This window comes from Canis lupus, chromosome 7 (genome assembly GCF_048164855.1).
Source record: "Canis lupus baileyi chromosome 7, mCanLup2.hap1, whole genome shotgun sequence".
Taxonomy (NCBI): domain Eukaryota; kingdom Metazoa; phylum Chordata; class Mammalia; order Carnivora; family Canidae; genus Canis; species Canis lupus.
In genome coordinates this window covers 53017246-53042568 of record NC_132844.1, presented here as the reverse complement: position 1 = coordinate 53042568, position 25323 = coordinate 53017246, and the positions used below count along the sequence as shown (strand labels likewise).

Below are 25323 nucleotides of genomic sequence, written 5' to 3'. Positions count from 1 at the left end.
ATCAAGTTAAATAAACTCTTATCATAGGACGTAGCAATTCAAATCCTAGGTATCTACCTTTGAGAAATGACAACTTACGTTCATACAAAAACCTTACACAAATGACTATGACAGTTCCATTTATAATCATCAAATCTGGAAACAACTCAAATGTCTTAAATGAATGGAATAAACAGACAGTGGTACATCCATATAGTGGGATACTACCCAGCAATAATAAAGAATAAAATACTGCTTCTTACAAGTTAGGCAAATCCCAAAGACATTTGAGAGTGAAAGAAGCCAGGCTCAAAAGGTTGCATGCTATCTGATTCTGTTTAGATGATTATTCAAAAGATAAAGCTATAGTGACAGAAAATTGATTAGAACTCCCTTGAGGCTAGACTTGAGAGGAGGATGTGGCTACAAAGATGGAGCTTGAGGCAGGTAATTTTGAGTTGAACCAACTGTTTTGTGTCTTCATTATGGTGGTGGTGGTGGTGGTGGTTACACTAATCTACAGATATGCTTAAAATCATAGAACAGTACATCAAAAAAAAAAAAACAGTTTTACTGGATGTTAATATAAAAAATAAAAATTAGAAAATCTAAAAAGAAACAAAAACTGCTTCTAGTATTTTCCACAAAATCTCTTCAATAAACTCCATCTAATCAAGTTGTTAGTGTTTTTTACTCTTCTACTCTTAAAAATAATTGTATGCCTGAGAATCACCAAAAATTTGTCAGGGGCCTCCACCATGAAAGACAGTGCTGAAAAGAAAGAAAAAAAAGCAAACCAGTGGCAACAAAGCCAGTATACAAATCAGAAGAACAGTTCACCACTATTATTAAAAACCTCAAGGAAATAAGTATATTATATCCATGAAACAAGAAGCCCCAAAAGAGATTTTTCAGAAAAGAAAAAAAACAAAAAACAAAAATGAGAGAGCAGAAATAATCAATTTAATTTAAAAAGAATGAGAGAGCAGAAATAATCAACTTAATTTAAAAAGAATGAGGAAGTACCCCTGAAAACAGAATAAAAAGACAGTTGACAAATCAGAGACAACATTAAGTAGAAAAGCAATCAAGGAGGCCCAACACCCAAATAATAATAATTTTAAAAAGAAAGAAAGAGAGAGAGAGAGAGAGAAACATGAAGAATTATTAAAGAAATATCTGAAGAAAACTTCTCAGAAGGGAGAGATTTTCTAAATTGCAAAGTCCCATGTGGTGCCTAACATAGTTGTTAGAACAAAAAGCTACAAGAGGGACATCATCTTAAAACTGCAGAATACCAGGGACAAGATTCTAAAAATTTCCGAAGAAGAAGATCTAAAATGTTACAAACTAGACCTAGGTCACAGTATATTAAACTAGTCAACCTCAGTGCTAGAATCTAGAAGACAATGGAGCATTTGCCTTCAAAGTGTCAAGGCAAAATGAACTTCAACCTCTTCTTCCATAACCGACAACCTATGAATAAGGGCGGGGGGCGGGGGGAAGTTTCTGTTGGTAGCTCCAAACATTTACCTTCCATAGACCTCCACTTTGTTCAGAAGGTTACTATTGGCTACAATCTAATAAAAATGAGGTATTAAACCAGAAAGAAGGAAAATGTGTGAATCAGAAATAAAAGTTCCAATACTAGGGAGACAGCTGTGAACCCCTTCTCCAAAACTGCTGGTGCACTTGTAAACCCTTGGAACTGTTTTTTGACACTATTCACTAAAGCTGAAGGGATATCCTCTGACCCAGCAATTTTATAATATGGCATATATTCAACAAAAGTACATGCACATGAACACCATGCGACACAGGAAAGAATGTTCATGATGTCATTATTGTTAGTAGCCCAAAACTAAAAATCTTCAAATGTCCATCAATAGCAACATGCCTTTAAAAAAAACTGTGGTATAGTCCTGAAGTGAAATACTATATAACGATTGGAAGAACAAATTATCGTAACATATAAAAAATATATAAAAACATGAATGAATCTCACAAACATAATGTTGTGCCAAAAAAGCCTGGCACAAAAGAATTACTACTCTATGATTCCATCTATATAAAGTTCAAAAACAGACTTCAAATTAATCTATGTCTATAGAGGTCTGAGTAATGGTTCCACTTTGGCTGGTGGAGCTAGGGAGGGGGGTTGTGGTGGGAGGAGGTATGAAGGGACTTCAAAGGAATGAGTAATGTTCTATTTCTTGACCTGGGTGGTATGTACATGGGTTTTGCTTTATAAAAATCTATTGAGCTCTTCACTTGTGATTGGTGCACTTTTCTCCATAAACATTCTATTTCCATAAGACATTTATTTTAAGAAGTGGAACGAGCAAGACAGAAAAGTAACATACAAGATGAGAGGAAAGAAAGAAGTTAAAGGTCCTTGCATTGCTTAGGTAAAGTTTAACAGGGCTATTGTAATGTAGCCTTCATTAAGACGAGAGGGCATGTTGAAAATTTAAGTCCAATAACTAACATAATCATAACAAAATGAGTAACTTTCAAATAAGTAAATATAGAAAAGATATTCTTCAATGCAAGACAGATCAAGTTTGAAAAGTGGGAAAGAAAGAAAGAAAGAAAGAAAGAAAGAAAGAAAGAAAGAAAGAAAGAAAGAAAGAAAGAAAGAAGGAAGGAAGGAAGGAAGGAAGGAAGGAAGGAAGGAAGGAAGGAAGGAAGGAAGGAAGGAAGGAAGGAAGGAAGGAAGGAAGGAAGGAAGGAAGGAAGGAAGGAAGGAAGGAAGGAAGGAAGGAAGGAAGGAAGAAGGAAGGAAGGAAGGAAGGAAGGAAGGAAGGAAGGAAGGAAGGAAGGAAGAAAGAAAGAAAGAAAGAAAGAAAGAAAGAAAGAAAGAAAGAAAGAAAGAAAGAAAGAAAGAAAGAAAATAGATTGCCAACTCGGAGTACAAAGTAAGATGGTAAAAATAAATGCAAATATATGGGAAACATCAGCATGTGGATAATTGAAGCCACTAGAGAAAATGAGATTTTGCCCAGGGAGAGCAAGTGCATTGAGAAAACAACAGACCGTACAACAGAACTTAGAGAAACAAAAGGATGAAAGGTCTAAATTAAGAAGATAAATCCACAAGAGAAAATAGGAAGTAACCCCCCTCCCCCGCCAAGAAAGAGTAAGAAGAATTAAGCCATCCATCAGCATCTGTCTGAATAAGATGTATGTTAAAGTATTATTATCTGCTCAAATGAATTTCAGTAACAATAAGAAGGCAACCGTCCCACAGATACTTCCCAAAGTAGGGTGACCACAATTCACATCCAAATCAGGACATTTCTGAGAGTGAAAGGAGATGCTAATGAAATAGGACTTAAGGACAACAAGGTATAAACCACAGACCAGCCAGACTGGGGTACATAGTGATAGAAGGCATCTCTTTTTCTGGTATATTAAAGCCATCCTCCCTGAAAGTTATATCACCAACCTCAATATAACAATATAAAGGTAATGTTGAGTGAGAGGGTACCAACATATACACAAATATTCTTTTTTTTTTTTTTTTTTTATTTATGATAGTCACACACAGAGAGAGAGAGAGAGAGAGGCAAAGACACAGGCAGAGAGAGAAGCAGGCTCCATGCACCGGGAGCCCGACGTGGGATTCGATCCCGGGTCTCCAGGATCGCGCCCTGGGCCAAAGGCAGGCGCCAAACCGCTGCGCCACCCAGGGATCCCCTACACAAATATTCTTAAAAGAGAAAAATCCTTTTTAATGAAAAGTTGTCCTATTAACTAGTGTTTGTTTTAGGACAGGACTCCCTGGTAATTGCGTGTCACCAATTATGTGTGGGTGGAAGGTCTAAGAAAGGATAGGCCACAGTCTCTGAAAATCTTATTTCCTAGAGGACTGGCAGGCATGACAGACAGAAGCTAAATTCCGAGTTCTATAACCACAGATGGTCGGTCATCCTTTTTTCTTTTAACAACTGACACAATTTCATGTGACAATAAAGTGATTCCCAAATAAATCTGAGCAATCTTGCATTAAATAGAGATTCATAGATGTTTTTTTTTTCTTTTTTGTTTTTGACCTTACAACTTCACAGAGCCTTTAGAGGGTGAATATGCAGTATGCATTTCAGGGAATGGAGGTACTATAACAGCATATCCTAAATGTAATTAACCTAAGAATCTTGCTTTCCTCAGAACTCCTCTTGGGACTCGCCTTCCATGAAAAGCACTTTGGAAAATATTGGATTAGGCAATGCTCGTTGTCAAAGCTATTTTCCATGTGCAACTGGAAGAGTATTCAGCCACATGTGGCAGGATATGCCATGGTCCTAGATCCATAATATTAAGCATAGATCTTGGGCTACCATTAGAGTTCCCAAACCTTCCATCTCTTTACCTGTTAATTCAGGAGTTCTAACTAGATCAACTCTCAGGGAGTAGGTAGCTCTAAAATTCCATGTTTTTAATGATTGGATGCCTAACGAGGCTCTAGATCTTTCCTAGAACAAACTTTTAACATCTCCTATTCAGGGACTTTTGACCTGCACTTTCCTAAGGAGAAGAGATCTTCATTTGGCCACATTGCATTCATGGTGAATCACACCCCAGAAGGGGGATTATTTTTTCATTATCTCATGATAAGCACCCTTTTGTCATAATTTATATCTTAATTTGTGTCACTCTCCCATTAATTACAGTGTCCATTTACTATCAATTAAGATGTTGTGACATTAATTTACTAGGACAGTTAGTGACTCATTTTGTTTTTGGCATCTTCTCTAAGGTTATTTCTGAGGAAGTTAAGAGCCTTTGATCTATCAGTATCATGGAATCTAAATCTAGGTTCCATCCTTTCTTGAAAATCCTTCAATCTAAAAAGAAGATTCATCTTTCAAGGTGGTAATCCTTTCAGAGAAAAGGAAAAATGGGCAGGTATTTCCCTCCTGAAAAGGATGGTTCAAAAAAGATATAACTAAATTTGAGGATTAAAGATAGGAAAAATGAAGCCTAGTAAGAAAATTATTATTTTTTATTATTTTTTAAAAGACTTTATTTATTTATTTGACAGAGAGAGAGAACACAAGCAGGGAGACTGGCAGGCAGAGGGAGAGGGAGAAGCAGGCTCTGTGCTAAGTGGAGAGCCAGATATGGGGCTCCATCCCAAGACCCCAGGATCGTGACCCAAGATGAAGACAGATGCTTGACTGAGCCACCTAGGTGCCCCAAGAAAATTATTTTTTTAATCTTGATATTTATACCTATACCTATAAAATAACCTCCAAAGGAAGTACAAAGGGCAATCATTATTTAAATTTCAATTCGTCCAAGTATTGAGGAACAAACTGAAGAGAATGCTCTTTTGTTGGTTTCCAGAAATACTATAGATCTCTTCCATCTATGATTATTATGACAATGTGAAATGAATATGCATGTAACTCCTTCAAGAACAAGAACTTAGGGAACCCATTACAGATCTGAAGCCTACTGAGACCAATGGCAGTCATGGACTTCCCTTAAGGGGAACCAGTAGTCCTAGTTCTACATCTGGGAAATTTTTTTTTACCTCATCTACATTTTGGAACCCTGGCCATGCAATAGCAGAGAAGTTATCTATAGTCTGTTGTTTATCATGTAGAAACCCACACTTAGGCAAATATTAGGGAATCCTCTAAGAAACCCTGTATACAATGTAAGTATATGCTACTTCTTTGGGGGTCACCCTAAATAGAATAAGGATCCAATGGACAAAATGTTGATGTCGAAACTTGGCAAACCATAATACAAAGAGAAAATGTGAAGTTATGCCATTCCATAATCCTTATGAGGTTAAATTAGCCTAAAATTATTAGGTTTATTATTGAATTGGTATGAAAATGATGCTAAGTAGCAATCAAGTAAGAATTCTTCAAGCTACTCATGACTTTTATAATTTATATGGACTCATTATATTGAAACCTTGTGTATATTTGAATTTTATCATATCACCACTGCTACAAATATAAAGCTCTCCCAACTTTTACCAATTAAACACAAGATTCACTGAAGAATGCTATGAAAATTACATATCTTGGATCACCAGGGAACCTAGCACATTCTGTTTTGATGGACAGCCTAAAACAACTACACTAAGGCACTTACCTTGTGGGCAAAATGGCCAAGTAATAAGCTGTCAGTAACTGAAGTATTTGCATCACTTTCCAAGATGTCAATTCCAAAATCTCTGCATGAATAAACTTGGAAGTTTTTCAGGTGAAGATTGCTACTTCTAGAAATCTATAAAATAATAGCATATGTTATGGCAAAGGTCTGCAGCTTGGTTTTTCTCGCAGACTTCCTATAGCCTCTTTAATTATTGATTAAGTATAAATAAGCATGCTATGCCATATTTAAGCAGTTTTTGTCCATCAATATCTGTACAGACATCCCAAAGTTGCCGTGAGGTCAGCACTAACTAGTCCCTTTTGGTAACATCCCCTCTGTACTTTCCATTTCTCCTCATAATAACTGTTATATTAAAAATGTCAGTGTGAATTCTTCACATATCTAGAATAAACTTGCAGTTGTCAAATCACACAAAATTAATGGAGAAAACTAGAGCATCCAGGAACTCCAGTGCTTACTATTTCGCTCAGTATAGTATGTATTAACTAATATTATCAGAAAATTATAAATATGAAATAAGTGATTCAGCGTGACTACAGACTCAAAATATGTTATGTGCATATATACTCATGACAACTTGGGTTAATGGGGCCAAACAGGGATTGAATATTAACAAATTTAGCTTGGTAGAGTGGAAAGATTCCCTCTAATTTGGGGACAGAGCTCTTGGTTTTGAGCTAGCACTGATATTAACCAACTAGGGCAAGACATTTATCTTTTCCTAGACTTCAGTTCAACCATCTTTAAAATCAAGGTGGAGGTCTGGACTAGCAATTAACCTAACATAGTCATTCCTTTCTTTATTAAATAGGATCATATTTACTTTCATATCTTCAAGTGGAAGTTTCCTATTAATTAAGGCCAAGGTAGCCTTGATTTATCATAGTATCATGCTCCTATTTATCAATCAATCTTTGTGCTTGATTACGTACCAACAGCTTTTATAAAATGATAGGTCTCCGAAGACACAGAGGTTTGCTTAAACAAAATAGGTACGATCTGAACTGTTAACTTGACAATAGTTGTGACCTAATTACAGGCATCAGCCCAAGTTCTGTAAAATATAGTCATATTTAAAAACAACCTGCACCTGTCATTAACTAGAGAAGGGGGAGAATTTTTTTTTAAAGGAAGGTTTGGTTTTTTTAAGATTTTATTTATTTATTCATGAGAGACAGAGAGACAGAGAGAGAGAGAGAGAGGCAGAAACACAGGCAGAGGGAGAAGCAGGCTCCATGAAGGAGCCCAATGTGGGACTTGATCCCAGGTCTCCAGGATCAGGCCCTGGGCTGAAGGTGGCACTAAACCGCTGAGCCTCCTGGGCTGCCCAGCTGTATGACTTTAGCAGTATTTTAACTCCTATTCAGAAAGTTTCCTTACCTTCAAGAAAGAGTATAATAATGGTGAAGCTCCCTCAAGGTTATTAAGATGAACAAATGAGAAAATATCCGAAAATATTAGCTATCAAGCTATCAATATCATCAAATAAATATAAATTTATGTTAACATACAATAGGAATTTTACCCAATGGAATCTTCTAAACAAGTATCTATATACATGACCTTATGTCTAATGACCAAAATACAGTCAAATATATCTAATAATGAAAATTTATTAAATCTAAACACAATGCATTTTTGATGGATGCAGAAGGCATTTCTCAATGTTAAAGTTTCCAGAGACATTATAGTTAACATTGATCTATCACTATTACCTACTCCTGTTTACTAACAATGGTAAGAATAAGAGCTGTTACTATGTACCCACGAAGATCCAGGTATTCTTCTGGGCACTTTGCATGTAGGCACTTACCTAACCCTTAAAACAAACTTATCCTTTAGATATTATTACATTTTATAAATGAAGTAAGAAAAATCATGGGGTTTGCCCAACATCACACAAATAGGACTCAACTTCTTTCACTGAACATAAAGTTTCCAGGGTTCATTCATGTTGTTGCATGTATCAACACTTCATTTCTTTTCATAGCTAAGTTATATTCTATTGTATCTATTGTATCTATGTGATATATCTATAAGATATATCACATTACATTTGTCCATTTGTCCAATGGTAAATATCTGCATTGTTTCCACCCTTTGGCTATTATGAATAATGCTGCTATAGAGATTTGAGTAAAAGTTTCTCTGTGAATCTATGTTTTATTTCTCTTGGATATATACTTAGGAGTAAAGTAGATAGATCATATGGTATCTTTATATGTAACCATGTAAGGAACTGCCAGACTGTTCTCTGAAGCAACTAGACCATTTAAAATTTCCACCAACAGTGTGTGAGGATTCCAATTTCTCCACAGCTTCATCAGCACTTATCATTTTGATTCTAGCCATTCTAGTGGGTGTGAAGTGATAGTTCACTATAGTTTTGATTTGTATTTCTCCATTAGTTAATTACATGGAAAATCTTTTATACATGTGTATCTTCTTTGGAAATTGTCTATTCAGATCCTTTGCTCATATTTTAAGTCAGGTTGTCTTTTTACTGTTGAGTTGTAAGAGATCTATTTCTAGGTACAATTCCCTTATCAGATATATCATTTGCAAATATTATGTCCCATTGGGTAGGTTTTGTTTTCACTTTCCTGATGACATCTTTTGAAACATGAAAAATTTTAATTTTGATAAAGTCCAACTTATCCGTTTTCTGTTGTTGCATATTCTTTTGATGTCATACCTAAGAATATTTAGCTAAATCCAAGGTCATGAAGATTTACGCCTTTGTTTTCTTTTTTTCTTAAGATTTTATTTATTCATTCATGAGAGACACACAGAGAGAGAGGCAAAGATATAGGCAGAGAGAGAAGTAGGCTCCATGCAGGGAGCCTGATGTAGGACTGGATGCCGGGACTCCAGGATCACGCCCTGTGCTGAAGGCAGGTGCTCAACTGCTGAGCCACCAAGGCATCCCAACCCCTTTGTTTTCTTCTAAGAGTTTTATAGTTTTTGTCCAAAGTTTAGGTTTTTGATCCATTACTGAATCAATTTTTATAAATAGTATGAGATAAGGAGAAACTGCATTCTTTTATAGTGGCTATCCAGTTGTTCCAGCACCATTTGTTGAGAAGACTATTATTTCTCTCACGGAATGATCTTGGCATCCTTATCCAAAATCAGTTCTCTGGGTTTATTTCTGTACTCTAAATTCCATTCTATTGATCTATATTTCTATCCTGTGCCCATATCACACTGTCTTGATTACTATTGCCTTGTAGTAGTTTTTGGAATAAGGAAGTGTAAATCTCTCTATGCTTCTTCAGGATTATTTTGGTGGGAGTTACTTTTTTAAATTTCCTGCTATCATGTTAATTACTCTCCTTTACTCTCTTCATAAAAGTAAAGTTCCAAAAGCATTCTCATTATTTGAACTTTTTGATTAATTAAATTGGAGTATACAAGAGTTTCATCTTCAAGGATCTGTATTTTCTTTCTTGGATTTAGCACTTCTGACTGCAGAACTTGAGAAAACTGACTTTAATAATCATCTTTTAATATTTTCATATTAGGTTATTTCCTTTAGAAGGTTATTTCCTTTAGAAGGCTATTCAAGAGCATGGAGACATAGTATAAGTCTCTATAAGGCATGAATTACTTTTCTGCCTAAGATGGCACTTGGTCAGCATTTCTACTGGATTTGTCACCCCTATATTCATAATGTTTATGGGCCACAAAGTACTCTATAAAGTTAAATAAGAACTAAGAACAAACACTAAATACAATTGGGATTCTTCCTGTTAGCTACCCTAATTACATATTTTTGGGTTTTCTGTATCCACAATTGTCTTCCTCTTGTTGGATATGTGAAATAAATGTCTAACTTTAATGTAACTTAATTATATGTTTTTATTCTACTTCCTGAATGCCCTGTAAACATATTTCTTCATCTATGCATCTTAGGCTCCAGATTGCTAAATGGCTGAGACCAAGTATATGTAATTTACTCTGTGTAGCACCAAATAGTGGCCTTGAATAATTTTGTATGCTGCTGTTAACAGTGAGCATCCAAAGCTTCCTTATAAGAAGTCATTGTGGTAATGAAAAGTGAATGATTGAACATGAACTTATTTCCCTTTTGAAGAAAATGTAGTTGATAAAGGTAAGAATGGCACCTTGAGCTGGAATTTTTGTGTTTCAATGATAAACAGCATTTCTTTTTTTAAGACTAAAACATGCATGATTCAGTATATTAAGGCATCAGATGCACAACATTTGGAGTCTGGATCCTACACCAGGCTGTGTTATTAACTGTGTGACCTTTGGCAAATACTTTTATTTTCTGAGCCTTCATTTCTTATCTCTAAATAGGCATGGAAGGTGAGGAACGGATGACCTCTACAATTCCTCCTGCTCGTAAACCTCTATGATTTTGTTGGTTCCATTAGAGCTGTTGAGAAGTCACCATAAAGGAAATGAACTGACCCTGGCTTACTGAGTAGGAATTTGTTCATTCAACAGCTTTTCCACACACCTATGATGCTGTTTGCTCCTTACAACTATGATAATATTGCAATGACTCCCTAGCCATTCCCCCTAAATAAAGATGTGTAATAAATTACAGTGAGAAAACAAATGACAATTTAATGAAAAACGAACATGGCTTACCCGAGCGCCACCTGCACTCCCCCAAACTGTGAAGTTTTGGAACAGGGTGGGGCCCCTGCCATCATCCCAAGGAGGCTGAAATTGAGGGTATATAAAGAGACCATACCTTGAATGCAAAACAAAGAGTGAAAATCAACCACTTTGCATGTTTCAAATGTCCCGCATTTTCTCACTGGGAAATATAAAATGAAGGCAATGAAGAAAGGAGTGGAAATGAAGCCTGTGAGCCTTCTCTCTGACCAGCATTACCCATCCCTCAGCCTCCACTCTCTGTTACCTCCATGACCTGCTCCTGCATCTCAGCAGATGCAAACTGCCATGATTCCAGTCTTTTCTCCCAGCCTCTCTTGAGGTCCACCCCTTCCTAAGGGTCAGGAGACCCATGCCTAGCCCATTAGAATATGCTAGGAAAGTGGAGATGAGCATGTTTACTCCCTCCAGCTTTTGTTTTTCTCCTGGAAATATCTCACTTTCACAGGATTCTGCATACTTTTTTTTGCTCACACTACAGGGGTGCTGAGAGCTCATTGGTAAAACTTCATAATCTTAATGATAAATTCATGGCACATGTGCTAATCCCAGCCTCAGCTGGCACTTCAACACGGAGCAGCATTCTTAATTCTGATTCCACTCTCCTCTCACTGTCCATCATAGCACTATCGCTAACCATTATTATCATAATTATTTATAGCTATCAATTATTGAGTTCCGACTATATTCCAGATGTTCTCTTAGGAGCATGATATGAGTCATCTCTAAGTATCACATCAAACTTTCAGTGTAGATCTGAAATTTTACAAATGAGGGATCTGACTCTTTGTTTAAAAAAGCCAACTGTTTAGGAGTAGAGACCAGATTTGAATCAGGGCCTGACTGACTCTGAAGTCCACATTTTTCCCATGTCCCCACCATGCTTCTCGGCTCTTGGCTCTTAGCAGATGACCTTACCTCCATGTACCAAAGACTTTGAATAAGTCTCCTCCTCTCTTACAGAGTACCCATTCCAGGTGAAGAGCTTCTTCCCAAAGGCTCTTTACCCAACTCAGCTCCTGAGGCCAGGCACCCTTGCCTCCAGGTTGCTCCAAACTCCTTAGAACTTTAACTGCTCTATTGAATTCCCCTCTGGGTGCAAAAGATGCACTCTGTCCTGCTTCCCTCTCAAATGATCTCCCTGTCCCTTTCCTTCCCTTCAATACCCAACTTTTATGATCTAAAATGCTTACACAGGCACATCATCAAATCTGACATCGATGCCCCAAATTGCACCCTGAGAGTGCTGTACAAAAAGAACAAAAGTTAAACCATAATCCTCATACCCAAAATGTAGATGAATTTCCCCAAGGTTACCTTGTACAAGAATGTGCAATATTCTGAGTGAAGGAGAGAAGTGGAGCTTGTGATGTTTGGCTGGTCACAAGATGAAAAAAGTAGCCCAAACCAGCAACATACACCCTGTTTCCCTACAGAAATTAAGCATAGTTAAATAATAGTTATTTCAGATACAGTAAGGTTGCCAGAAAGACTCTTCTATGTGCTCATTCTGCTTTTCTATTTACTTCTTGTCAAAATATGTTGATACTTTCACAGACTATTTTACTCTTCACACACCCCAATCATTCCCCCACTACCCCAGGAATCAGGTATACTCTCATTTTTCTTCCTCTGTGCAGCTCAGTTAAACTGTAATTTGCCCACCTTAATAAGTGATAGCTCATGTTAAAGCGTTCTTATAAGCTTCCATAGTGAGATGCTTACTTCATCATCAATCCAAGCCCTCCTCTTTAGTGTATGCAACAGTATACAGGGGCAAAGGCATACCTTAAAGCCAAGTCTACACACAAAGTGTCCTCTCCAATCCTTTGAACAATGATTTGGCTGACTTGAAGACCAATGATTGTACTGGCTATGTCTTGGTTCTGAGATACAGTGCCTGAGCTTAAATACAACTTAAATCTCCTCAATGTACTCTTATCCTGATTAGATGATCTTAATCACCTTAATATTTCTATATAGGATTTCCTATCTAAATAATTTGATGTCCTTTATACGTTCATATAAAATCTAAATTCTTCATTGGACCACATTTAATTCTGATTAAACTGAACACAATGGATTATCTTTATAAACTCAACAAAACACCTACAGTAGAATCATCACTGTCTAGTATACTTTAAGACAGAGTAGAAAATTAACTCCTTAAAGTCTATTATTCTATACAGAGGTATTTTTATTTGGCCTACCCAATGTTTATAAAAATTGTTACTTTGCTTCCAATATTTTAAAATTGGGACACTTGATATTAAAGTTCAGGCTTTCAGTTTTTTAACAATATAGAGCCAAAATTCATGTGGGATAGCCATGTACAAGATGGAGATAAGAAGTGTCTGCTCTCTTGGATTATGATTATTTTGGCATAGTCCCCACCCTTCCTCTTTCACTGATTTATGATACCAGCCTAGCACCTATGGGTATTTGAATTTGCAACCTCTAACTCCAGGCAGTAAGGTAGATGGTATGTTGGCTGTTCTATGTTCCAGTAGGAGTGAAGGGCCAAGAGACCAAGCTGCTGGACTACTTCCTATGCAATTATGTGCATCTTTTCTCTTTCAGCCTGAGAGGCTGGTCTGAGGCCAGATGCCCATATCTACCTAGAGAATAGAAGTCAAGAAACAAGCTGCTCAGCCAGCCTCAGGCCTAAGCTTTGTGCTCCAGGGACAAAGGGAGCTCCAGAAGTTTCTACACAGTTCATCCCTGATCACTTGGGGAGTTGACATGGCCTACCAGTGTGACAACAAGAAAACTGGAGTGTCCTATCTGTGAGCAACTCATCTCCTGAGAGTACATGCTATAGGCCTAGGACAGCTCATCCTGAACATTAGCATCAAGTCCCAGAAGAGAGAATGGAAAGCAGAAAGGATCATGATGCTGTGCAACCAACAAGGCATTAAATGTCTTTCTATGAAACAATATTTCAGTGTCATAGTTGCCTTTTTATAGGACTTGGTGGGACTATGTTGTGAGTGACTTGCTAGAACAGTTTCTCAAACTTCAGTGTATGTGCAGGATAGAGCTATAAGATTTAGCAAACAAAAACACAGAGGCCAAGGAAGATTTAAATTTCAGATTTGAAAGAAACAACTATTTTTTCAGTATAAGTATATCTCAAATATTGTATAAGATATATTTATACTAAAAATTAGTTACATTTCTGAAATTTAAATTTAGCCACATATGTTGTATTTTGTTTGGAAACCCCAAAGGGGGAGGCAGTATATAAAATACAGATTTCTAGGCCCCCACCAGTAGATACTCTGACATAGCAGGCACTGAAGGTGATAGTGAAGAGTTGAAGAACAATTTTCTGTAATCTTGAGCACCACAGGTGGTGATCACCAATAGAGGTGATCTTTTAACCCCATTTTGAGAACGACTTCTCTGGAGGTGACTGAGATACTAACAGTGTACTGTCTAGTCATCAAGGGCTCCAGGAGATGTTCAAAGAGGAGACAGACACTTGGAAGAATTCACTTCCTGGCAATTTTGCCATGAGCTGCCTTGGGAGCCAACTTCATATGGAAGCCACTATAGAAAACTGCAGGAGGATAGAGACATAGAAAATCAAGATGGGAATCTGTTATCAGATCCCCAGCAAAAAGATCATCCAACTCAGTGCAAGTTATTATTTTTTTTAAGATTCTATTTATTTATTTGAGAGACAGATTGTGAGAGAGAACACAAGAGGGAGGAGAGGGAGAAGCAGGCTCCCCACTGAGCAGAGTGCCTGATGCAGGGCTCAATTCCAGGACCCTGAGATCATGACCTGAGCTGAAGGCAGACGCTTAACTGACTGAGCCACCCAGGTACCCCTGCAAGTTGCATTTATGTTGAATTTTTCTTTTCCTTAGAAATATTTATCTTGTCTTAACTTAGAACCTAGTGTGATAATAATACTCCATAGTTAAGATTTCTAGAGAAGCTGCTATTGTCCAGGTACCAGATTTTAGTCTCATTTACTTTCACAACAATTCTGAGTTATATGTTATTATTATAATTTCACAGACAAAGAAACTGAATCTTGGAGAATTTGAGTAAATTCTTCAAAGTCGCAGAGCTAATAACTCAAAGCCAGTTCCATTTGTGTCCAAACCTGAAAGTGTCAGAGATTATAGACTAAACTAGAGAAATGAAGGCAAGGCCCAGATCAAGATGCCAAACAATATGCCATAAGTGAAGAAATGTAAACAGTAGAGTGCAATGCAGTCACATCACCAGATTAAGGGCAGAACTGGAGAGTTTGTTCTGGCCTTCCTAATAGTGGATGAAATATATTGAGCAACCTTCTTTGCAGAAGTCTATGCAGCATGGACATTCAAGCAAGAGAAATCCCAGAGAGAAATTAACTGTCCAAGTAAACTTGCTTTTTAAGTTGCACCATTATACTCACAGGAAAAAAATAAGTTAACCCTTCAGATACCAAGTAATCTGTGCACAAGACTGGAATAGTTTATGGTATTGCTACACAAATATAGGTTTCCTCAAATTGGAGAGCATTTTTCAGGTCAGAGTTAACTAAAGAGTTGTTCTGTTCACACCCAAATCCCAGTATAAAACCCCTTCCATTCCCACCAAAGGGGAAAAAATACCACACTCAGCTCAGAGGACACAGAAAGACACATGGGTGAGGAACTGAGCCACATCCGACTGGTCAGCAGGAAAAGACATGGCATTTTGAAGAGTATGTTTAAGGAGGATGGGGGGTCTGAAACCCCTGCATTAAGGCATTAAGCACTATCACATTATATTATAGGCATCAAGTTAACTAGGACTGGCTGCTGACATGAGTTTTTTGAACGACAACAGAAGAAAAGATTGAGATTGTCTGCAAAGCCTATGGAATGCTAATGCACACATGGGGAACACGGATATTAGGACAGGACACACAAAAAAGGTCAGAACTGAAGGAGGGAGTTCTGGTTACTCAGGCCAGAGCCCTCTCACAGCCTTTCACATGGCTCAGGAGTTTTACTCCATTCTGAGTGAGGGAGGACTGACGGTAGAGATTGCAGGTACGCTCTTCTACTTGTAGCTGTTCCCTATTTATCCTTAGGTTGAGTAAAATTACTTCGGCCCATAGCTTCAGTCATTCTAGACTAATACTTTCTTGACTTCAATTCCTAAATGAAAGAATTTGAGGTATTATGAAAGGCAGCTCTCTGAACCTGAGTAGACCACTGGTCATCATTCGATAGCAGTGTTCCCTATGGAAGGGAACTTTAAAAACTTGTCCTCTCTGGGTGTGCTACATGTTCCACGAGGAGCATACATACGTGCACACACGTGCACACAGAGCCAAGCAAAGTCAATGTGGAGGAAAAATTGAAACAGGTTGGGTTTTTTTGTTGTGGTTTTTGTTTTTGTTTTTGTCTTTATTTTTAACAGGTTGTTTTAAAACCAGCAATACTCAACTTTTGCCTCATGTGAGAAGAGGAGCCAATGCCCCAGTGCTCTAGTCCCTTGAGGTCTCCCGCCTCTGGGGAAGCGTCACTGGGGGCCAGAGTTAATCAAACCTGGCGGCAGGGAGCAACAAAGACCTGACCAGGGAGCCAGTACATGCTGACACAACCAAGGTGCTGTTTCCTTAACTTTCAGCTTATTATTCACTGTGTGCCGGAAGGCTCTGTCATCCTGGGCATTTGTAATTAGGCCGCCATTCCTCATTTCTTACTCAGTTACAGAACATTTTCTTTCTTTGTGGACTAGTGGGCCCTTCTCTCCTGTACTTCCTTATTTTGGATTCCGAGCATTTCTCCAATTTCCTGAGGCCATTTAAGATTCTAATCACAGGTCTCACCTACCACACGGAACTCGGCACAAGTGACTTTGGGACATCATATAATATGAGGATGAATTACTATTCAAGATGCTAACATGACTTCAGGAAACCTGGGCCATCTCTAAGACTCCAATCATCTTGAAGTGGCAGAGTTTAGAGCTGGAGCTGTCAATCAGAGATGATTTTGTTTCCCAGAGAGCATTTGGAACGCTCTAGAGACATTCCCAGTTGTCACAAACAGAGGGGGAGGGATGCTACTGATCTTCAGAGGGTAGAGGTCAGGAATGCTGCTGTACACAGGACAGCTTCTCACAACAAAGAATTAGTGCGTAAACTACTAATACTATCATGATTGAGGACCCCTAATCCAGACTAGTGCTATGGGTTGTGGAAACAACCCATGCCTGCTTTCCCTCAGTAAATCTCTAAATTTTGATGGAAAGACCACCAAAATATAAAAACATGGTTAATTACAGTAAGAATACTTTGACAGTCTTTACTAGGAGGATATGCATGTCTTTTTAAACATTTAAATCTGACATCATGCATTCCCAAAAATAATTACTAATTAGCATCAAATCCATTATCTCTTTAGCCCTCATAGAAACACAAGGAAGTAACATGGCTACTGATTCTGTTATAATTACACAACTGGAACCTTCCTCAGAGAAGACCAGGTGAAGCTCAACCTTCCACATAGCCTGCGTGGATTAACTGTGTCTCTATCACACGTGTGAGCCATGGGAAAAGACATGAGTACATAAGCACTGAGAGTTAGAGAGTGGAGACTTCTTAAACACCCACCTTTTCTGCAAGTATATAAACACTGAGAAAGGCACATCTCATTTGCACGTACACCTCTAGATCATTACCAATGAAATGCTCATTCATTACCAAGACTCTACCAGAAGGGAAAAAGATTCTGGGATTTCAAGAATATATTCTATGGACTACATTCATATACATTACTTTTGCCAGACAGGTGCTCAGAGAGTACATATTTTGAGCAAAGGAATAGATTTGTGGAATCACCTGCCCTAGTGTCATTAGCATTTATGGAACATCTGGGTGAACATATATAAATAGAAATGCTTTCCAAGTGCATTTATAGTTGGTCAGGATATTGCAACTTTGGTCTTCCGTTAGCTGGTAAGGCTCACTTTTCTTATAAAAGAAGTACTTGAACAGTCAGATCACATTACTTCCCAGCCCTTTTTACTCTCCATTCCAATTGGGTATGCTACAAATGATTCATGAGGAAAAACCACATATTTATGCAGGCAGCCGGCGGCTTGTGGGGAAGGGTTTAAGGCAAGCAGGGAATTTTGTGTGGAAATCAATTCTTTGCGGAAGTCAATGTATTATGGACATTCAAGCAAGAGAAATTCCAGAGAGAAATTAACTGCCCAAGTAAGCCAGCTCCTTGAGGTGTGCATCTATAATCACTAGAAAAAAAAAGTGAGTTAACCCTTCAGGCAGCTCTTAAATATACATTAGCTATTGAGTAGGGAGAGCTAGAGAACTGAAATTGGCCTTTAAACACAGAATTCCTTACAAAATTGATTCACAAACCAGAACAAATTCCCCTCAAATTAAATGGATGTTTCCAAAGGGCTTGTCTGCAGGGTTTTTCCACGGACTATCCTAAACAGGAGTCTGGTCATGGGAAATTTCCAGTACCTACAGAAACATGGGATAGTCTAGAGCTCTGGAAGTGAACAGCCCCTTGCTGTTTGAGAGCAAAGACTTTCCAACCTGAGGCTGACATAAGTTATGTCTACTGAAAAGATGGAACCATGGAGCCTCTAGACAGATAGCAAGAAATCTCCCTAAACAGAGTCACAGATTCAAATGCTGGGGAGTCAAGGGAAGACAGCCTGGAAATGGAATGCTCTAAATGGGGGTACCTGAGTGGCTCAGTGGTTGAGCGTCTGCCTTTGACTCAGGTCATGATCCCAGGGTCCTGGCATTGAGTCCTTCATCAGGCTCCCCCTGGGGAGCCTGCTTCTCCCTCTACCTGTGTCTCTACCTCTCTCTCCGTGTGTCTCATGAATAAATAAATAAAATCTAAAACAAAAAGAAATAAAAGAATGCTCTAAATGCCATAGATGAAGCACCAAAGAACCACACCACCAATCTCTTTGTGAAAAGCATGGCAAAGTAGACTACTTTTCAATACTCCTTTTCAATGCTACTACCTAAGGAGTACTCAGAGGAATACCTCAAATTCCTCAGACACTGAAACAGGAATAGCACGCTTGACTATCCTATCACTGGCAAAAAGACACAAAGCTCAGGTTCTGCTTCTGAGAGAAACTGTCCTGGGCTTGGTTGGGCTGCAGCCTGGGCAGGGAAGCAGACAGACAACTCGTGGCTATGAAAGCTACAAAGGAATATCACACTTGAAATCCCCTTCTACTGTGCCAGGTTGAGGTGGCTGACTAGCAGCCAAGGCAAATTCCTTGCCTGGTGGCAGAGCATTTGGTCCTAGGCTCTGGGTCAGGACAATTGGGAATAACATGTTACCATAAATCACTGCAGACACCTAAGGATCAATGGTTTCTTCCCTGCCTGTCTGCCAAGCCAGAGATTTCAAAGTCAGACTCCTGTATATGAGAAGAGGTTAGGCTTTGAGAAGTGGTTGCCCAGCAACTAGGATTAAGTCACCTTCTCCAAGTCCAAATAAGGGCTTTAGTTTAGTTAATGGTTTTGTCCCATTGTCAACATCCTGGTTTTGATATTGCTATGGCGAGGGTTGATATGGTGACAGTTATGGTTGTAGTTATGGTATTACTGAGGGATTGACAATGGTTATGGTGATAGTAATGAAGTTTTGGAATATAGGTGGTGAAGTTTGGTGGGGTGAGGTCCAGAGCCGGATGACCAAGAAAGAATTCTTGAGACATCTTTGGTGCAAAATGGTTGTTTTAGTAAAGCTAGGGGACAGGACCCATGGGCAGGAAGAGCTGCTGCACCAGGGTTGTGAGGGGTGGCTGGTTATATACCCAAGAACTGGGGAAGGTAAGGAAAAAGGAGATTTCAAAAGGATTTTCATGCTAAGGAGGACCTACAAGATACTGGAGGCCTTGTCATTGTCAAGTTAAAGACTGCTTTTCCCTCTAGCAGGGCATTCACATTAAAACAACTGAAAGCTTCCTGAGGAATGTCATACATATCCCACTCTGGATGGGGGTCCTTTGTGGGATATCAGCTTGTACTTTGTCCTCAGCTAGCCCTGTTCCCCATCAGTATCACGGGGGAAGCTGAAGGAAGGGCCCACAGGAACTCCTGTTTTTGCAACTTCTTCTAAGTCTAAAATTATTTCAAAATAAAAAACAAGAAAAGAAAAATCCCAAGATATTACAAAAATACAGTTACTTTAAAAAAATATTTTGCCAGGCTGTAATAAAACTTCAAAGCAAGGCATGAGAAAAGGATACAAATCCTGAGTATACCCTAGACTTGATGACCTTCCAGTTAGGGGTAGTCTGACTGAACCACTTACATAGCAGGACATAGAAGTCACAACCCATGAAATGATTCCTCAGAGTACAGGAATGTTTCTCTCCTAAATACCAGAAATACCCTGGAAGAGGGAAGGTTTTCTTCCTATTTCACATATTACACATGCACACACATCGTTGTTTGCACAGCTTCCTTATCATTCCTTTGGAACTACGGCTTATTTCTAAAATATAGTTTTCAAAGTACTCTGTGGATCATTCACATGGGATACACTTAATGAACTTGGCGTTTGCTCAATGACTGAAATGACCTTCATTGGCCCTAAGGGTCAAGAGAGGTTCATAATTTTTAAGTTTTGCCACATACACCAGTTACCACCTACGTCTTTAGTCATGATACATTCTAAACAACAGGATTCAAAAGAGACAGCATAGCACAACACCAGTGACATGCAGCTAAAAAACTGCAGTGTATTGTGTAATATTTAACACTGAGAGATAAGTCCCACAGGATTTAAATGCTGGATCAGATAAACATCTTATTTTTCAGTGATCAGAATAATTGTGGGATCTTGGAATCTATTCTTTACTTTTCTCTTTCCTCCCTCCATTCTCTGATTATGGAACTCTACTTACATTCATTAATTCACTATACTTAATTTTTACTGAGCAACTACTATGCTTCAGATTCTGTGCTAGGGTCTAAAAGCTAATAAGCTAATGAAAAGACAACTGCAGAATTTTAAGGTCATCAAAGATGAAAATGCCATGAATACACCTAATGAATATGTTTAATGAATCTACACTACCAGCTTAAACTAAAGCTTCCTTCTCAAAACATATGCATTGTTTTTTTGCTTTTGTTTTTGTTTTTACTTTCATAAAGTGAATATAAGCAGAGAAAATAAAGGGATAAAAATGGAAAGCATCTAATGGGAAACAAAGAACTTGCTTCAGACTCAGTTTTGTCCTTGCTGACTTGATACTGTTCACAGGTCAGTCTGCCAAAGCGCAGGCAACCTATCAGCTTTTTAGATGGCCCCCAAGTCCCATGCACCTATAGCCAACTCAATGATGCCAGCAGACAAGTGTACTACCCAGAGAAGCAAAGTCAGATGGGCATTACACCTGCCATTCAATGTAGGACTTAGATACATTCCAACCTCATGTGAGAAGATGAACTGGATAATCCTGAGGACCTATTTGACTCTGGGTATTTCAATGTAGTCAAGTTAAGCTGTGTGAGAAGGCATACAAAAACAGTTTTTGGGATGCCTGGGTGGCTCAGTGGTTGAGCGTCTGCCTTTGGCTCAGGTCATGATCCTGGGGTCCTGAGATTGAGTCCCGCATCAGGCTCCCTGCAGGGAGCCTGCTTCTCCCTCTGCCTATGTCTCTGCCTCTCTCTCTGTGTCTCTCATGAATAAATAAATACAATCTTAAAAACAACAACAACAGCAACAGAGTTTTTTAGGCCCTAAAGCTGTGGGCATAATGGCACAACAAGCCTCCTAGTCACCAACAAGTTAAATGCTACTCTTGTTGTTCTGGGCCTAGAGTTTGGTTTCCTTCAATCTAAAGCAGTTCTGCTTCCTTTCCTCACTGGCATATTAGCTGCCCCTATTAGGCACCTAAAATGGTGTGTAAGTGCTGTGCTTGGAATAAGCGTAATTAAGAGTCTGGAGGAAGGTTGAGGAGATAACCATGACTTTTATTAGGGGTTATTCAACTGAAGGTAATTAAAAACAAATGATCAGAGAAAGAGAGAAGTTCATTTTCTTGGTTCCTCAGAAATCTGGCATAATTGCCACAATACAATAGACGCTCAGACAAATGTCCTGGAAGACTAAGGCCCTTAACCTCTCGGTAGATGATCCATCCATAGGTTAGACTCATTGTAAAGGGAAACTAAATGGCCTTCCAACTACGCTGATGTAACTCTTCATTCATGGATCTCTGGTTCAACTGTACTCAAAAAAAAAAAAATTTCTTAAAGTGGTTATAGAGAAATTTACCAAGGAAAAGTAATGTTCAGTTGTACTACATAATGGGATATGAAAGACCATCAGAGTGTACTTTATTTGTCCTGGAATCTGACATGATCTCATACATCTCATGATTGCTGATCTCTCATTCTGAATACTCTTAAAGGGCAACAATATGACCAATTGATATAGTAAGATAATGAAGACTTAATAAGTAATTATTATTGGACTCGAGACAAAAATCAGCAAGCATAGCAGACAGCTCAGGAAGATATTGTAGTGTGCATTAATCTAAAGGACCAGAAAATAATCAATATCTACTTTGTTTTGCTACATATAGTTACTGCTTCAAAGAGTATTCACAGGAATTCTGAGAGAAATGATTACATTTATTCTAAAGCACTTGTTTAACATAAAATCATAAAGTTGTTTTTCAATACCAGTATGCCACAAGTAAACATGTTATACCATCCTACTACTGCTGCCACTTCCAAATAACTTTTGTAGTGAATTTTATGGCCTCTCAGCTCTGACTTTCCTAGTGGAGCCAGATCTTACCTCTACAACGTTGGTGGGATTGAGGATATAGATCCCAGATGGTGTCAACATTTCAGGACTAGAGAGTCCCTCGGTGCCAGAAATACTGATGATCACATTGTTTCTTATTATATTTCCCTGTTCTGACCAGTCTAATTTAAGAAAAGATAAATCAAACCCAGGGGAATCACAAATATAATTAAAATTTACATAACAGTCTTGCTTCTACTAATACACGTTATAGCTTAAATAATGCATATAAATATATATACATATATTTAAAAAACATTTAGTATGTTCCACAATTTAAGGTATCTAACATTTTGCCATCAGACCTGTCTATAAAATATATGACAATTTAAGTGGAGTGTAACTAGCTTTAAAACCAATTTACAGGGCAGCCCCGATGGCCCAGCAGTTTAGTACCAGCTTCAGCCCAGGGCATGATCCTGGAGACCTGGGATGGAGTCTCATGTCAGGCTCCCTACATGGAGCCTCCTTCTCCCTCAGGCTGTGTCTCTGCCTCTCTCTCTCTCTCTCTCTCTCTCTCATGAATGAATAAATAAAATCTTTAAAAAAAAACAATTTACATATTTACCAGGTTTTTTTTCAGGGGCAGCCTCCCAAGAGATATATTTTATGTCCATGTCTGTACCTGAGAAAAAAAAAGGTCATGTTACTTCATTGAGCATACTTTATGCCACCCAGAAAAATGAGGGATACAGCCACACTATTTCTTCTTTATTTAAATTTGGTTTTGTGTTTTTAATTTATGGACCAAAGAGATATAGATTATATGGGCTTTTTAGTTCTGGAGTACTATAGTGAATGCTAAGTTCATTTTAAACAGAATAAAGAACAAAGAAGTAGAGGTACAATTTTACTTCTTAGGAAGAGTCTTAAATGACTGTCTCTGGAGGGTATTATGCTGAGTGAAGTAAGTCAATCAGAGAAGGACAAACATTATATGTTCTCATTCATTTGGGGAATATAAATAATAGTGAAAGGGAATATAAGGGAAAGGAGAAGAAATGTGTGGGGAAATATCAGAAAGGGAGACAGAACATAAAGACTCCTAACTCTGGGAAACGAACTAGGGGTGGTGGAAGGGGAGGAGGGCGGGGGGTGGGGGTGAATGGGTGATGGGCACTGAGGGGGGCACTTGACGGGATGAGCACTGGCTGTTATTCTGTATGTTGGCAAATTGAACACCAATAAAAAATAAATTTATTATAAAAAAAATGACTGTCTCCATAGTCAAATGCCATATATGCATGTGTCAGCTCCAATCCCTTCCCTAGCTGTTCATATCAGCCACAACTACCTGCACTGGTCTGGAATAGAAGAGAATAAAAGAGCATGGACCATGCCACAGAGACTGATTAGCCCGTATGTGGCATCAACAAGGAACAGCCCCACAGAACCTTCTCCTTTTTAGGTATCTAGGTATATGGGTTTCCATGTCATTTCATGAACTGGGTTTACAATCCCATTTTGCATGAAATTAAGCACTTTATCTATACTGCACAAATAGAAAAAACAAATATTCTATTTCATCACTTGCAGTATAATAGATGTCAAGAGCCTCAAATTCACAAAAAGCTCTAAAGGCTAAATTCCCCCTGCAGGTTTTCTTCCTTGCCTAGTTAATGTCTATTCCATACAATTGTTTTCTGCTACAGTAATGTTGTTAGTGTACCCTCCTGAATTTCTGCTCTGGGTTTCAGCAAACTTTTCCCTTACACAAACCAAGAGTAAGAATAGACAAAGTCAACCCTCCATCTGTTAGTTTAACTGCCCTGTAGGTGTTCTTTTCCAAACAAAAGAACTCCCTGCACCTGATTGTCACTATTGTCTTTAGTTCTTTGTCTTTTAGAGCTGGAGTTTGTTTTAAAGCAAGCTTATATGATCCATATTTTCTCACTGAATAGTTTCCCTCTCAGGATTAAGAACTTTACAGCTCTTAACAGATTGTTCTTAAATGAAACACATATGTGTTCCCAATGATGATATCACAGAATTAATTTAAATATAAAACACTATTTAACAAATATAGCCTGACTTCCATTTAAAACCTCTGATTTCCTTTTGTATTTCAGTGTATTAAAATACCTTTTGTTTATGAATTCATTCATTTCTTTCAACAAATACACCTACAATGCACTAATTAATGTGTACTAATTAATGTGCTCCATGCTAAGGAAACTGTGTTCACATGAAATCTGGTGGTACAAATAGACATCAATCAGATGATCAGAAACATGAACATGATATGTAATTTTAAATCAATAAGTAATGACTGGTGCTCAAAGAGTTTAAATAAAGGTCCTTGACTTGGGAGTGTGTGGGAGAGAACTTCGTAGGAGGAGTCTGACTAGAGGAAAAGAGCTTGTGGGAAGGCCTTGAGGCAAAAAAAAAAAAAAAAAAAAAAAAAAAGTGACCTTTTGAAAGAATTAAAACAGTCCAGTGTAGCTAGAGTACAGAGGAATAGCAAAAGAGCAGGCCAAGTTTAAAAACCTTAATAGAGACAAAAATCACTAAAGGAGTCTTCTAAGTCAAGTCGAGGGCTTAGAATTGTATCCTAAGAGTAATAAGAAATTCTTAAAGAGTTTAAAACATAGGAGTGATATGATGCAACTTGAGTTTTTTTAAGGATAATTCTGGGTTCTGCAAGGGGAATGAACTTTAGGAGAAAAATGTAGATACAAGTGATCAAGCAGAAGATTCTCAAACGTGAGCTTCTTTAGCAAGCCATGGGAGAAGCTAAGAA

At 38.2% G+C, this 25323-nt stretch overlaps 1 protein-coding gene across 2 annotated transcripts in view; it reads right to left on the bottom strand.

Annotated features, from left to right (window-relative positions):
- PKHD1 (PKHD1 ciliary IPT domain containing fibrocystin/polyductin) overlaps window positions 1–25323 on the bottom strand; it is a 471902-nt gene that overhangs the window by 242095 nt on the left and 204484 nt on the right. For both annotated transcript variants that reach the window (XM_072832682.1, XM_072832683.1), the window contains exons 43-47: window positions 23152–23208; window positions 22575–22705; window positions 12085–12197; window positions 10738–10843; window positions 6094–6228 (exon numbers count right to left, since the gene is read on the bottom strand). In XM_072832682.1, the coding sequence (XP_072688783.1) occupies window positions 6094–6228; window positions 10738–10843; window positions 12085–12197; window positions 22575–22705; window positions 23152–23208 (542 nt within the window). The remainder of the gene's footprint in view (window positions 1–6093; window positions 6229–10737; window positions 10844–12084; window positions 12198–22574; window positions 22706–23151; window positions 23209–25323) is intronic.